Source organism: Vipera berus, assembly GCF_964194415.1.
Source record: "Vipera berus genome assembly, chromosome: 2".
Lineage (NCBI taxonomy): Eukaryota > Metazoa > Chordata > Lepidosauria > Squamata > Viperidae > Vipera > Vipera berus.
Window position 1 is genome coordinate 109,072,079 of NC_138203.1, and position 16,697 is coordinate 109,088,775.

A 16,697-nucleotide genomic window follows, 5' to 3' on the forward strand; every position below is an offset into this window, starting at 1 on the left:
CTTCGATTATTCCAAGACAAGGTTTGCATATAGAACAGGTGTACTCGGTCCTTTTATGACTGATGGACTTCAACTCCCAGAATTCCTCAGCCAGCGTGGCTGTTAAAGTCCATGAGTCATAAAAGGGCCGAGTTTGAAGACCCGATATAGAACATGGCGCATGTGACGTCACAAACAGCTGGGAGTACCGTAACCTAGTGGCGACGGCGGAAATCCGAGAACGAAACTGTCCTTCCCCATGGGCCTGCGTCCTGGCTGCTTGAGCGCATGCGCAAAGCAGAAGGGATGTCGAACCTAGCCTCCTGTGATCCGGCGGGTCTCCAAGCCCCCGCTCAGGCGGAGCAAAAGCCGCCGCCTTCGCTGAAGCCGTGTTGTGCCTGCCCCGAGACGAAGCAGGCGCGCGACGCCTGGTGGGTAACGGGGGTTACGGGAGAAAGGGCACGTGAGCAAATTAGGAACCTCGCTGTGACATGCGTAGGCTTAGGGCGCCATGGACAGTTTTGCGCCTCGGCAAATGGTATAGAACTTAGCCAAACCTCAGAAGTCTATTTCCCAGGGTGTTTTTAAGCGCTTCTTCTAGACTGGACCAAAGTCGGGAAATGGCTAGTAGAACGTTTGTCCCAGTTATTCCGTGATAAGAGAAAGCGCCCCTCGTTGCTGGAGCAGCAGAGGTGTGCTGTTTCTCGATTAAGTCGTAAAAATAGTTCCGCGTCTTGTTCTAAATGAACGTGTGTATTTCTTCCTGGGTAGAAATGGTGATATCAGAAAATAAAGGAGCTTATTTCTAAACTTGAAAGACTATTGTTAAATGTTTTAAACTCCCTTTTCAAACATTTAAAAATGAAGCCTTACCAAGTGCTAGTACAAACGATTTATTGGAAAAGACTGCCTGGAAAGCAATAAAATCACATTATTATTGAAATTTATTGTGGCACTTTAGATACACACAAAATATGTTTTGGCTTCAGTCATAGACTGTCAGAGCACGCACAGTCTTATTGCGCTGTGGTAACCCAGGAGTAAATACAGTAAACAGTGGTTTGTATTAAATGTGGTTTATATTACACACTATCTACAAATATACACTAGGAACAAACTATAATACACATGGTCATTCAGCAAACTTCAATACACAGCAGTTATAACAGGAAACGGACTAGAGAGAAAGACTCCAGCAAGACTTCCCTTTTTTTCTTAATATAATTTTTTTTATTGATTTTCCAATATTACACATATCTTTGAAAAGTAACATTGTGTCTGGGTTACAATAATTCCATTTCATACAGGTACGTGTTATTACAAATCTCCAATTTATTGTAGCCAATATTTCCTCTCTTTTTTCTTTTAATACATATTATCTAAATTAACATACTTCTTATTTTATCTATCAATTATTTAATGATTTCCTTACATTTGTCAATATTTTCTTTTTTTTTTATTGAAAAGTTTTAAAAATACAGTTTTCCTTTAAAAAACCCCCTTCCCCCTCCCTCCTCCCCTCCCTACCTCCCCCCTTCCCCCCCCTCCCCCCCTCCCTCCTCCCCCCCCACCTCCCCCTAACCCCCCTCCCCCCCCCGGACTTCCCAGAGCTAAATACAAGGTATATATATATAAAAAAGCAATCATAAACAACCATATACTAACAACTATAAATTCTAAAATCCCTCACTCTCTAACTTATATAGGATCAAACAAAACTTAGCATTATTAAATATATATAGAAGACAAAATAAAAAAAGAAAAAAGAAAACGAAAGAAGACTTATTCAAATGCTAGATAAAACTTCTTGACCCTATACTTATTCTGGATAAACTCAATCCATTTTCTCCATTCCATAATATAATGTTCTTGCGAGTAATCTTTCAAATAGGCCGAAATCTTCGCCATCTCTGCCAAGTCGGAAACCTTTAAAATCCACTCTTGTATAGTCGGCAGTTCCTCTTTCTTCCAATATTGACCTATCAAAAGTCTTGCTGCCGTAACTAAATTCAACATCAACTTAGAGTCCACAACTGTAGCGTCAACAATTATTCCCAACAAAAAAAATTGCGGACAAAACTTTATCCTCCGTTTAAAAATCTTCTGCATATTCCACCAGACTTTTATCCAAAAAGCCTTGACCTTTTTACATGTCCACCATATGTGAAAATATGTTGCCTCTTCATCACCACACCTCCAACATTTAGGCTGATAATTCGGATACATACTTGCAAGCTTTTTAGGATCTAGATGCCATCTATAAAACATTTTGTAAAAGTTCTCTCTTAAACTTTGAGCTTGAGTGAATTTTACATTCCTCACCCAGATCTTTTCCCACGTGTCCATTGTAATAACTTCCTGAATGTTTTGGGCCCATTTTATCATACAATCCTTAACAAGCTCTGTTTCTGAATCGATCTCTATCAATGCAAGATATATCCGTTTAATATGTGCTGGTCCTTGATTTCTAATTTGCTTTATCAAATTTTCATCAGTCGTTGCAAATCCATTTTTTTGGTCTTCTTTCCACCTGGCCTGTAACTGAATATATTGAAACCAAGTCTGAACAACCTTCTCTTCTCGCAAGAAACTATATGATTTCAAGCACCAAATATTCCTTTCCAAACTTAAAATTTCCTTGTAAGTAGTCTCATCATGTTTGAAACCAGCATGTATATTTTCTATTGCGTGTTTTGGGATTGCCCACAATGGTATCTTGCTGCTTAACTTATGTCTATACTTCTTCCAAACTCTCAGCAATGCCTATCTTAAAATATGCATCCTAAACACAGTATCTACCTTCTTATCATACACCAAATATGCATGCCAGCCAAACAACAGATCATGGCCCTCAAGATTTAATAACCTCGATTGTGTCAAATTAATCCAATCACTTATTCCTACTAGTGCAGCAGCTTCATAATATAATTTAAAATTAGGCATTTTAAGGCCACCTCTCTCACGAGTATCCTGCATAATCTTAAGTTTAACTCGTGGCTTTTTCCCTGCCCACACAAATTTATTGATACCACGCTGCCATTCCTCCAAGTTAGAGTCTTTCTTAAGAATCGGTATCATTTGAAATAAGAATACAAATTTGGGCAGGACATTCATTTTCACTGCTGCAATCCGTCCCAACAAAGACAATTGCAATTTTTCCCAACTCTCCAGTTCTTTTTGAATTTTCCCCCATAACTTTTCATAATTATTTTTATATAGCTTTGTATTAGAGGGCGACAAAATCACCCCCAAATATTTAACCCTTTTAACAATCTCAAATCCAGTTAATCCTTCTAGGAGAGCCTTCTGCGAAACTGTCATATTTCTAGCCAAAATTTTAGTTTTCTGTATATTTACTTTAAATCCAGAAACCTTCCCATATTGTGTTATTATCTCCATCAGGTCCACAACAGAGTTCTCTGGCTGGGTCACTGTAACAACCAGATCATCTGCAAATGCTCTCAATCTGTAATCCTGATCTCCAACTTGTATCCCCTTAATTTTTTCCGAATTCCGAATCTTAACCAATAATATCTCTAATGTTAATATAAATAACAAGGGCGATAGCGGACAGCCTTGCCTTGTGCCCTTCTCAATATTACATACTGTTGTCAAACTATTGTTAACTATAATTCGGGCAGTTTGTTTTTGGTATAATGCCCTAATCGGTTGTAAAAATTTTTCCCCAAAATCCATTTTGTCTAAAACTTTCAACAAAAATTGCCAGTTCAATTGATCAAAAGCCTTTTCAGCATCTAAAAAGATTAGCACAGCAGAGATCTGGTTGTGCCTTTCCAAAAACTCTAACACATCAACTATATGTCTCACATTAGTTTTCATTTGTCTTCCACTAATAAACCCCGTTTGGTCCCCATGAATCACCTGTTGCAGAACCCTCATCAGTCTATTAGCCAAAACCTTAGCAAATATCTTATAATCTGTATTTAAAAGCGATATCGGTCTGTAATTTTTAACTAAAGTAGCATCCTGGTCTTCCTTCGGAATCAAAGAGATAAAAGCTGTTCTCCAAGACGGGGGCACCTTTCCCCCCCTCTGGATTGTCTGGAACAGTTCCTTTAACGGTTTTATCATCTCTAATTGTAAGTTTTTATAATAGGCCGCAGTCAAGCCATCAGTGCCTGGTGCTTTATCCACCTTCAGTTCCTTAATAGCTGTAAAAATTTCTTCTTCTGTAATCAGTTGGTTAATCCCCTCTTTTTGTACTTGCGTAAGAACCGGGATGCTAGCCTTCTCCAAATACGTATCAATATCTTTTGCATTAATGTCCTCTTTAGTATATAATTTCGAATAAAAATCCACAAAGGCATCCTTAATAAGATTCTGTTGATACACAACCCTTCCTTTATGCTCAATCTTATCTATATTAGATGCCCTTTGTTTTTTCCTCAGTCTATAAGCCAACCATCTGCCTGGCTTATTAGCATTGCAAAAAGTATTATGCCTAGCAAACCGCAGATTGGTCGCCACTTGATCAGCCATTAATTTATCAAATTGTCCTCGTAACAGTCTAATAGCCTCCTTGATCTTCACCTCCTCTGGGTTCAAAATCAAAGCCTTTTCTTTTTCCTTTATTTCATTCTCCAGTTCTTTCCTTCTAGTTTCCACTGCACGTCTATGTCTATTATTCATATATATCAACACCCCTCTCATATAGGCCTTGCTAGCATCCCAAACCATATCCATAGAGGTACCCTTATTCATATTCATCTCAAAAAAATCCTTCATCCGCTGTTTGCATTCTTCCACATTTCTCTGATTTCTAAACAAATTCTCATTTACGCGCCATGAGCGTCTATCTCCTCTTTCCTTATCAATCTCCAACCACACTGGACTGTGATCAGAGATAATTCTTACGCAGATTTTCACCTTTTTAGTTCTCAAAAGAAGATCATTAGTCAACAAAATAAAATCAATCCTCGAAAAAGATTGGTGTCTATCAGAATAAAATGTATAATCCTTCTCCCGCAAATGTCTCTCACGCCAAATATCTCGCAATTCCAGGTCATCCTTCATTTCAAAAAAAGATTTAGGCAGTCTAGCGTGACTTGGAATGCGTTTAAAGGCTCCAGCCTTATCCAACTGTACATCCATAACTCCATTCCAGTCCCCCATAAAAATAAAGGATTTATAATCCAACTGGGTAAGCTTTGTATGAAGTAAACTAAAAAAGTCAGCTTCTTGTTGATTTGGAGCATATAATCCAACTAAAAGCGTCTTTTTACCTTCAAACAACAGCTCGATCATAACATATCTTCCATGCTTATCTGCTTCAATTAGGTCCGCTGTTAAGGCACTTTTAACATAAACAACCACTCCATTTTTCTTATTCTCTGCAGAAGCAACAAATTGCGTACCCAGCCTCGAGTTCAATAAATACTTTTGATCCAAAACTCTAATATGCGTTTTTTGCAGGCATATAACATCTATCTTAAATTGTTTTAAATATTGAAAAACTTTCTTCCTCTTCTGCGGTGAGTTTAGTCCATTAACATTCCAGGTTAAAAATTTAGTTGCCATGTATATCCTCGAGAAGCTCTTGGACCACAGCTTTGATAGGACTGGTTACTTTAGGCCGTGCTCCTCCCACAGCTTGGCTATGAATGCGATGTGAAGAATCTGAAGACTTTTGCTGATCTTGTTCTTTTATTTTCTTTGCTCGTTTTAAAGCAGCACGCGTCACTCTTTGCTCTCTAGGATCATCCAAAGAGATTGTAGCTTGATCTCCTCCAGCACCATTTTCCTCTGTTTCCTCCTCTTGTTGTTCTTCTTCTCCAGATCCCTTTCCAGCTTCCAGGAGCGTTAATGGGGTTGCTTTTAAGACATTATTGTAGAAATCACGTGCTTGTTTCACAGTAATCAGCCTATACCTTTTACCTTCATACATCACCATCAGCCCCTCTGGAATCTCCCATCTGAACCTTATATCTCTTTGCTTGAGCTCTTGCACAAGAAATGTATAGTCCTTTCTTCCCCTTAAAATCCTTGGAGGAATTTCTTTTAAAACCAAGACTTCTTGTTCAGCAATCACAACCTTAGCATCATAGGCAGCTTGTATAACTTGATCTCTAATTTCTCTTTTTGCAAAATAAACCACCACATCTCTAGGCAACTTTCTCTGTCTGGCAATCCATGAATTCACCCGAAACACTTTATCCATAGCTGCTCTTATTTCAGATGCTGGCTGGTTCAATACCCCTTCGAGAGCCTCAGAGATCAGCTGCTTTAAATCTTCTTTAACATTCTCTTTTAAGCCTCTAATTCTGACAGCAAACTGCATCTGGTAATATTGGACATGGCTTAACTCCCTTTCCAACTTGCCTCTTTCAATTTCATTCTCCCGTGCTTTTACTTCTAGTATAGCATTCCTTTGAGCCAAATCATCCACTTTTTCATCTAAATCTTCCACACATTCCGCCACTTTATGCACTGAAGTCAAAATGTCTACCTTCATCACGCTGTACTTCTGTTCCATCCTCTCTTCCATTCTTTCCTCAAATTTCTCCAATTTCTCCTCCATCTGTGCAAATTTATCAGCAATTGATTGATTAATTGATTCCAAAAGTACCTGGGCATGTTTATCCAAGGCATCTCGCAAATCCTTCGATGTCAGCACTTCAGGAGGGTACAATGCCTGTAGTGATGATTGTTGCACCGGCGAGGATCCTCCACTCCGAAGAGTTTTAGAGGGAGGTTTAGCCGCCATCTTTTAATCCTCAATTATGACGCACTTTCAATTAAAGTTTAAAAAGTCCAACAAGTTAGAGAGTACAGTAAAATAGTCCTCTTCACCTTTTCCTCTTGTACCGCTCTGCCTGCTCCTTTAAATCATAGTCCTTTCTTCAGGCAGGGATGGTTCGCAGACGCCTGGCTCTGCTCCAGGAAGTTCGGAGCAGAGACGACGGCCAGCTGGGAGCAACCCAGGCTTCGGGGGAGTTCGATCCTTCAGCCGCCCAAGCTCGAAGCTCAGGCGGCCTCGGAGAACTCTACCCCTACCTGGGGCCTCACCCCCTCCTCTTCTCCCGAGGAGGGGGCTTCAATTTCGCCCGAACAGCTGATCGGCGCTGTTTCGGGCGAAAAAACAAACAGCTGAGCTGCGGGCAGCCAGGGGAGGCTGTCTTCAGCGCCGCGCCGCCAGCGGAAGTCCCACATTTGTCAATATTTTCATATATTTTATTTATTTCAACATTTCATCTTTAAGACATCAATCACCTTATAAATTTTCCCAGCTTTAATTTGCATTAATATTAAAGTTAAGCATTTGAAGTTTCTCATTTTCATATTTCTAGGTGACCCCACTTCCCTTTATTACAATTCTCTCCAATTCCTAATAATCTAGATACACACCCTATCTATCTCATTTCCATATCAACAGGCTAATTACAATATAATATTCTTATTTTCATTATAATTTCCACATACTGTAAATTCAATAACCAAAGTTTCTCCCATTTCAACATTTAATACATCTTTTCTCTTCTCCTTTATATCTGCTCTCTCATGCTTAGACTTATAATTTTATTTTTGTCACTACATCCAAGTATATTAGTTACATTATATCACTCCTAACATAAAAGCATTTTAATCAATTTCATTTAAACAGTTCAATATTTCAATTTACATAGAAATTTTTAATTAGCCAATATTTTTATCTGCATATCAAAACAGTTTCTCATAATCCTAGTACAATCCTGTCTATTTAGATATTTTCCGTTTCAGGCCTCTTAAATATATCCATTCTTCTTAAATCTTATTCTGGCTTTTTTCCTTTGCCATATCATTTTCCATTTCTTTGCTTCAGGGTCATCAAAGAGTTCTTGTGTTGTAGTATCATATTGAAGTGACCCTCCAATCTCTATTTTTGAAGGGTTGAGGGGTCTGATAAAGATACCAAATCTTGTCATTATTTTCTCCTCTTGGCATAATTGTCCTGGACTGTCTATTTTTTCTTCCATCTGTTTCTCATTTTGATCTTCAAATTCCTTCTGTTTTATGTAACAAATTTTTCCTCCATCCATTTTGTCAGGTTTTCCTCCAAATTTTCTCTTGTCTGTGCTTGTTGAGTAGTTAAATCTTCTAATTGTTCCAATTTCTTCTGTTATGTTCTATCCTGATAAATTGTTAGTTATAGTCACAACTAGACCCTTTCCAGTTTTTTTCCAAAAGATCTTATTTCATCACCGGCTGCGGAAAGGAACTGATAAGTTTGGCAGGTTATTTTCATCATAGCATAAATTTGTTTTTGTATTTCTTCCATGGTGGACTCTCACATCTGGTGTTCAAGGTTAGTCTTATCTTGTTTTCTAAAGTGTCAGCCAAGTCTGTCTGTCTGTCTGTCTGTCTGTCTCTCTCTCTCTCTCTCTCTCTCAGAGTATCAGCTTGCAAGTACTTGGAAAATTCTTTTCTTTTCTTTTAGGGAAACTGCCTGTTAATCTCTTTTCAATTGTTTCTTCTGTTTTAGAAGAACAGAGCCAAATTTTCAAATAAGGATAGGAAGCAAAGAATAAATACTCAAAAGCTTTTAGTCCATGAGTTTTTTTAAAGGAATAAAGTTCTAGTTGAGGTTCAATTTTTCAACGTTTCTTTTTAAATCATCCCTGGAGGTTCAGTTGCCACTGATTCTGAAGGGACGGTTAAAATCCTGCCTCCCTCTCCACAGGGGGCAAAGTAAGCAACTTCTTTATGTGGAAAGAAGAAGATTGGAGTATAAGAGAGGTTGATCTTACATGGTCTCTTCCACGCTGCTTTAATGTTGCCTGGTGGTAAGTGTGGCTTCAGCTGTCTGCAACCTAGTGACCGGCCATATTGCTATGGCTGGTCTTTCATACTCTGATTTTTGATTCTTCAGGATTTAGCTTCCTCATGATTATTTCAGCATACAGATTGAATAAGAAAGGGGAAAGAATCACCAGTGTTTTTTATTTGCCAGTAAAGCAATTCAAATAAGATCTGACTATATTAAATGACCTGGATAAGGGAAGGAGGAGAACTTGGTAACATAGGAGTATTACAGCTAGTCAACACTGAAGTCGAAGGCCTTAGTTGAGGCCTTAATTTGTGAAATCACTTAAAGGGGAAATGTTGTGTTGCAGCATCATCGAAAAAGGAGAAGAAAACTGTGGCCATCTTATTGAAGCTCACAAGGAGTGCATGAGAGCTTTGGGCTTTAAGATATGAACAAGATGACTCATATATTGGAATCTTTCATAGGTAGGTAACTAAATTGCAATTTATCAAAACATGACTTAATCAAAAATTTACTAGCAATTACCACTGCATTTGTGAATATAGACATTTTTGTGAGATGCGAAGCATGCATAATCTATAATATGCCTATTGCATTTTCCTGTTTCCAATTTGTCATTCAAATGTGTTTTGAAAATTTTATTTAGTTTGAAAAACTAAAACAGCCTTGTTTTGCTGCAGTTAAAGTGAAATAATTTTTCTTAATCATATTTTCTAGCAGTCTTTATTTCCCTTTTTAAACCTAAAACTCTTTAATTTCTCCAGATATAAATATCCCAATTTATGGATGAAATAGCTCCTTTCCTTTTATCTGCTCTATTTCTACTTGGAAATAGGACTTGAGCCAAGTAGTCTTACTAAGACAAAAAGTTATTTTTGGAGGGTAGTATAATTTTATACTTTAATTATACACGTTCTACTTAATAATGCATGTATGAATTGAAGGTTACTATCAAGGATACATTGGCTGCATCCTCACAGATTGAATCACTTTTAATATACACTTTAGGGATACAACCTGGGTTTAAGAATCAATGAACTTTGTCACTTTTTGTCTGCAGGAGATATGTTCCAAAAATGTTATTTCCTTAAAAGCTATGTATTTCCCAATAACAGAGTATTCTCATTTTAATTTCTATCAACAACAAAATGAAAAGACCCTTATAACTGATTGTCCTACACATATCTAGTAACATGTAGTAACCCCACCATAGGATTCACATCCTGCTGCTGATTTGTGAATTTAGAAAAATCTGAAAATATATTAATCTTAAAGGAATAAAATAACGAACGTGTAGGATCTATTTGTGAAGCAGGTCCCCAGTGTTCTGTGGTCTTTGTTCTATTTTAACTCTAACTAATTGATAAAGGTAAAGGTAAAGTTCCCCCGCACATGCGTGCTAGTCGTTTCCGAAATTAACTGTGATTTTTGGCTTGTCAGAGGACTCCTACTTTCCTTTCTCTGTTGAAGGAACTGCAGGACCAATCTCCTGTTATCTTTTTTAATATAAAGACAGGCCTCTATAATAAAATATAATAGAACTGGAAGGGACCTTGGAGGTCTTCTAGTCCAGCTCCCTTAGTTGTTGCCATCTTTTTGCTAAGAAATCTGAAATACATATTTTCTACTATCTAGAAAATAGTTCAGCTTATATATTTTTTGTCTGCTACAAGCATTTGTATACTGCTTCTAAGATCAAGGCTTGCATAATAGAATTAATTGGAATAATTTTCACACACATAGTCCAAATTATTATTTTTTATTGTTAAGTCCTAGATCACTGGTGGCGAACCTATGGCACGCGTGCCACAGGTGGCACACAGAGCCCTCTCTACGGGCACGTGTGCCGTCGCCCCAATCCTAGGTCTCCGCTACCATGTGCAAAAAAAAGTTGGAATTCTTGATTGAACTTTTAGCGGCAGAGGAAGTGGCGCATCGGAGCTGGAAAGAAGGTGCCACGTGGGGGTAGGGGGAGCAGCGACAGCAGGGCGCTCCATGTGAAGAGTGGGGCAGGGCCTGTGCATGGGGTGGAGAAGCGCTAGCATGGTGGTAGACCAGTTGCTTCCCTCTCCCTGCCAGACATCTGCAAAGCCACGCAGGGTAGGTTGCCCCTGCCCAGATGCCCCCACCTCCCCCAAGTGTTTTTTTTACTAACCTGCTTTCAGCTGCATTCTGTTTCTCCATTTGCTTCTCAGCCTTTGCCATGTGTTTGTGGGACAAAAAAACAAAGTTCCATGCAATTTTCTAACTTCTCACAAGACCTCAAGAAGTCAGTCTGATGGAACTTTTTTTTAACCGATAGTCCCACAAGCGGCGAAGGCTGAGAAGCAAACAGAGAAATGGAATGCAGCTGAAAGCCAGGTTAGCATCTGGGCGGGGGCGGGCCTGGCAAACCTACCCTGCATGGTGGTGGGAGGGGGGGGAAATGGCACCCCTGCCCTGCTCCCTGCCTCACCTCGCCTTGCCTCACCTCACAGGACGAGCCTCCTGCCCACCGTCCCACCCACCAGAGACCCCTGGATCTCCCCCAACCATGCCCGGCCCCCACAGGCATCCCCCCCATGAGCTACATCGAGGTGGTGACGCCTCCCACACTGCCATGACTACCATAGCCACGTTCACTAGGCTGCACCCACCTGGTGATGCATAAGTGTGTTTTGGGTTGCCGTTTGGGAACTCGGTCTCTAAAAGGTTTGCCACCACTGTCCTAGTTAACTATAATTATTACTAGAGAATTGGTGACCTTTTGGGTTATCCTTTCAGAAATATTTCATTACAAGGTTCCTCAATGGCTTCAACAATGACAGAACTTCTAATGTATTGCCTTCACTGGAAAAGTTGGTATACATTGACAGATCTTTCTGTCTTGAAAATAGCCCATGTTGAACTGTATAGCACAGTCAAACATCAGCACAGTAAATATTTTATGACATTTTGTAATGTCATAAACTCTTTTATAGTCAATTTTATGTTATAAAATGTTTTATAAAAATTGCCATATTTAATTCCATGGGAGTTATGGGTCCTGGATTGGGGATGCATTCTGTAAGTTAACCCATTTGCTGTATCTCAAATGGTTCAGAAATTGTTGCCTTGTGCTGCACTTCTTCCTCCAATTAAAGCTTACAGGATTGAGAGTTTTAGTAGTATATAGATAAATGGTAAACAGTTTCTTATATTTTTTCCCTTTTTCCTTTAGGTGATTTATCTGTGGATAAATGGAAACTTTACTTCCACAACTGGTTGAATTGCTTTTCGATGTTTTTTATGAGAAGATGAACTTTTGGGAAAAAAATATTTAAAATAAGTTTTAAAATCAACAATATATTGCCTTAATCTATAGTTTGGATTTGGGAAATTGTGATACTAAATTATTCTTAGTATTTAAAGTTCTAATTTAAATAGAGCATTGTTTCTTTCCTGTACATAAAATATTATGAGGGTGAGCAATAAAGCAATTTGGTCTGAATACAGATAATTTTGTTGGAATTTATACATTTCTGTGCATGGATTGAGTTTTGCTCAGTTTCCTGAAGCCTATTAAAGTGGCAAAACAATTGTTCACATCTTAATTTCAAAGCATGAAGGGTTTGGAAGACACCATTTAAGTCATCAAGTCTAGCCTCCTGTTTAGTGCAATAATACAACTGTCATGGTTCCAACTAAGAACCTTTCATCAGGCATTGTTTATTCTAAAAAGTCTATAATAATGAGAACAAAGTGTCGGCACAGCATGTTGAAATGCCAAAGTCTGAATTCCCTTCCCTTCAGCACCTAATATCTGGCACAGTTCTCTCCTCCAATTTGCAGTCATAAATCACATTCTCCAATCAGTTTGAAGGGCAAAGCTTCCCTTCCGTTCTATAACACGCCATTTCTTATCTTATTAAAAACAACCGGGGTAACATTCTCCTTCCCCCAGCTTCATCTAATTCTAAGAGCAAAACAATTTAAAGGAAAAGGCTGCCTCTTATGTTGTCAAAGCAAAAACATCCAATGTTTACAGTGTTGACAACAACATTCTGTTCAGCTTAAAGTAGAACAAGCAAAGAAGATTTGACCACCTTCTCCCATCATTAAGAATTGCCTAACATTTTACTGGAATCTCCTTAAGTTAAGAGAGTTATCCCTAGCCTGCAGTCTGGAGTAATATAAAAAGGAGTAATATGAACTTCAGGAGTGTTATATAGGGAAGAGACTGCCATAAGAAAGACACACTCCCTAGCTTCCATTAGATAGCAATATTTAGGACCCACCCTCTCTGACCTGGTAGGACCAGTAGATATTCTTAGGGGAAAGTATAGGTGTCATATAAACCAGGGGTCCCCAGGCCGCAGCCTACTACTGGGCTGCAGCCTGTTCAAAACTGGGCTGCACAAGCGGCAGGCAAGCATGCATGTGAAGCTCCAATACGCAATGATTGATGGACTGCCTTGAGTGGGAGGCAAACTGTACATTCCGAAAAGCCAGAGACTGACTTTTATGCAGCTTTGCCATGACTCCAAATCAGCAGGACATTTCAGATTTGTGAAAAACTTGCACCTAGTAAAAAGGCAATTTTGGTGGCCATTGATAGAAAAGGACATTGAGCTAGTTGCCCAACATGTGCTGCTGCAAAAAGGAGACGGGAAAACGAATTGTTGCAAACAGTAGCGACCCCATCAGCACCTTGGAAGGAAATTTCTATGGACTTTATCATGGAATTACTGGAAAGTGGGGGAACACAGTCATTTGGGTTGTAACGGATTTGTTTTCCAAGCAAGTACATTTTATTCCTTGCACAAAAATCCCCACAGCAAGGACTTTAGTAAGTTATTTGTTCAGCTGATCTATTGACTTAATGGGGCCCGACAACGGATCATATCAGAGGGGTGCAATTCACTTCATAGTTTTGGAAAGCATTTCTGGAACTTTTGGGGACCATTCAGGGACTGTCACCTAGTTATCATCCCCAAACCAATGGTGGGACTGAATGTTCAAACTCAGTACTGTAACAGTATTTAAGATGCTTCATTAATTATAAATAAGACAATTGGATCGACCTACTCCCATTTGCAAAAGTTGCTTATAATAATGCAGTGCATTCCAGCATTACACCCCATTCCAAGTAGCAACAGGACAAAGTTTCAACCCTATGCCTGAACTACCTTCTAATGAGCTGACCATCCCCTCCCTGAAGGAATGGATTAAACAACTCCAAAACACCTGGCCGGTTGTGAGAAAGGCTTTAGACAAAGCTAGGGAAGCCTATAAATACCAGGCAGACAAAAAATGAATGGAACCCAAACCGTTCCAAGTAGGGGAGGAAGTATATCTGTCAACAAAGTATCTAAAATATCTACAACCCTCAAAGAAGCTAGGGCCAAAATTTGTTGGACCTTTCTCCATTAAAAGAATAATCCAGTTACTATAGAGTTGGAGCTCCCCAAGATGCTCAGACAAATCCACCCAATTTTTTACTGCAGCCTTTTAAAACGTGAGTTGCAATCACCTTTAAGACCGGCTGCAGCTCCTCCCCCTCCTCCAATCATGGTAGAAGGTGAACAACATTTTGAAGTCAAAGAGATTTTAGATTCTAGGAAACATGGTTCCACCCAATACCTGGTACCGTGGAAACACCTGCCTCCCAGAACAAATGGGTTCAGAAACGTCACGTTAGAGCCCCTAGGTCAGGGGTGTCAAACTCAATTTCATTGAGGGCTGCATCAGCATTGCGGTTGCCCTCAGAGGGCCGGGTGGGTATGGCCAGAGTGGGCGTGGCCTACTGGGTGGGCGTGTCTAGAGTGCGTACGGCCTACTGGGTGGGCGTGGCCAGCTCTACATCGTTCTCATCAAGGGTGCCTATGGGGGCCTGGCAGGAGTGGGACAGATCTGAGGGTATCTGGCAGAAAGAGGGTCTCTGGGCAAGGGCCAAGGCAGTGGGGGCCGTTCCCTCACTGTTTCCAGGGTGGCTTCGCGGGCCACATGAAATCACTTTGCGGGCCGGATCCGGCCCCCGGGCCTTGAGTTTGACATGTCTGCCCTAGGTTGCTTAGTAAGTTCCATGCTACATATCCAGATAAACCAGACTGATTGTTTATTCTCTTTTTGTTTTGTTTTTTTATTGGTGGATCTCTCTTTTTAAAGGGGGGGCAGCATGTCACGACCCATTTCTCTATGGCAGGGTTGGTTCTGTTCCTTTCAGGTTCTTTCTGTGGGTTCTGTCATTCTCCTGGGGGTAGGGTTCTCTCTTTTTTAAGGGCAGGGCAGCATGTCATAATCCATTTCTCTATTGGGGGGGTTGGTTCTGTTCCTCTACCTTTCCTATCTGCTTGCTCTTTGAACTGTTTCCCCTGTTTCCATCTGGCTTATCTCTTGCTGCGGAAGAGAAAGGTGCAAAGACTCAACAACATCTTCACAGGCATGGGAACAGACTCCGTTATTACCTCTGTTCCCACAGCGGACCTAACACCTAGGGATTGGCTTGTTTGAACTGACCGGATGAACTATTGGGGTGGGGTTTGCTTGATGCTCTTTTAACCTATTGATCTGAGCGGGAAACCCTCAGATTCTACCTTCTTTGTCTACTGTCAACTCCTAATAAAAGTTCCTTTTGGAATGGAAATGTTCCAAGAGTCCTGCTTTCTTGGGATGAGGTTTTGAAGTGGGCTCTTACACATGAGTGCCTTCCACTCACGCATGAATGGAGCTGTGAATAAATGTGTGCGCCTGCCACTCACGAGGCCTCCATCTCACTGTATTGGAAAAAGAATACACTGGTGCCATCCCAAAACAATTATCACAAAGTTCTGATAATTAAACAACAATGACAAAACTAAAACTTTCCGCCGAGTACAGAGCAGATTTGACAAAAAGTATCTGGTTTAGGATTTGGGAGAATTGTTCCTTTTGTACACTTGAGTGCTTCAACTCCAGTTATTAATATGCTTGTTTGGATCAGTCAATCCCTTTAGAATTAGACAAGAATGCACACTGGGGAGTGAAGAAACAAAGAATGCACTATGCAAGATGCAGCACATTCACAAACTCTCCCTATTTCTGGACCCATGTTGCCAGGAATAGATTCAAAGTATTCCACAAAACAAGGGAGCCAGCAATCCTAGAAAGTACTATAAAGACTATATTTTCTTTCTATAAGTCAGACATGTCAAACACAAGGCCCGGGGGCCGGATCCGGCCCGCGAAGTGGTTTCATGCGGCCCGCGAAGCCATTCTGGAAACAGTGAGGGAATGGCCCACACTGCCTTGGCCCTGGCCCAGAGACCCTCCTCCTGCCAGAGACCCTCAGATCTGTCCCAGTCCTGCCCAGGCCCTCATAGGCACCCTTGATGCGAACGATGTAGAGCTGGCCACGCCCACCCAGTAGGCCATATGCACTCTAGCCACGCCCACCCAGTAGGCCACGCCCACCATGGCCATACCCACCCGGCCCCCTGAGGGCAACCACAGTGCTGATGCGGCCCTCAATGAAATTGAGTTTGACACCCCTGCTATAAGTGATATTTTCCGAAATGCAACTCTGAATATAAGCTACACCAGTTCAAATGGAAAATTGGACACCAAACTTCTTACCTGCTTCATTTAATGTATTCTCAATTAATTGAAGACAGCCTTCTCACTTTAATCATAAATTACTTGGGGTGGGAGAAACCAGCATCAATTTCAGAAAAGGAATCATCGTTGCCTATCCTGATTTTCTGCTGATATTCTCTTAAGTATCCCAGCTGTCTGCATCTTCTGTATTATTATATAAAACTCCCTTTTTATGATTTTATAATCTTTTAATTTGGGGTAGAGTCAGAATGACTGGATGAAGCTGAGCATTTACTGGTTGAATGCCCTTCCTGATGCCACAGAGTTCGCAGCAGATATTTTTTCTTTGCGGTCTAGGAGAGAAATATCTACCACTACTTACGATTGAACTCTCAACCTTCTGAGTGGACACCACATCACT

At 40.3% G+C, this 16,697-nt stretch overlaps 1 protein-coding gene across 1 annotated transcript; it reads left to right on the forward strand.

Annotated features, from left to right (window-relative positions):
• The first annotated feature begins 242 nt into the window (after window positions 1-242).
• COX17 (cytochrome c oxidase copper chaperone COX17) lies at window positions 243-12,221 on the forward strand. The gene is made up of 3 exons (XM_081316525.1): window positions 243-410; window positions 9,090-9,207; window positions 11,943-12,221. The coding sequence occupies exons 1-2, from the start codon at window positions 268-270 to the stop codon at window positions 9,172-9,174; spliced, it is 228 nt and encodes a 75-aa protein (XP_081172651.1). The 5' UTR covers window positions 243-267; the 3' UTR covers window positions 9,175-9,207; window positions 11,943-12,221.
• The last annotated feature ends 4,476 nt before the right edge of the window (window positions 12,222-16,697 follow it).

Coding starts and splice junctions, on each gene's coding strand:
- COX17 (XM_081316525.1), top strand. CDS start 268: ATGCGCAAAGCAGAAGGGATGTCGAACCTAGCCTCCTGTGATCCGGCG. Junction 411..9,089: donor AAGCAGGCGCGCGACGCCTG/GTGGGTAACGGG, acceptor GTTGTGTTGCAG/CATCATCGAAAAAGGAGAAG.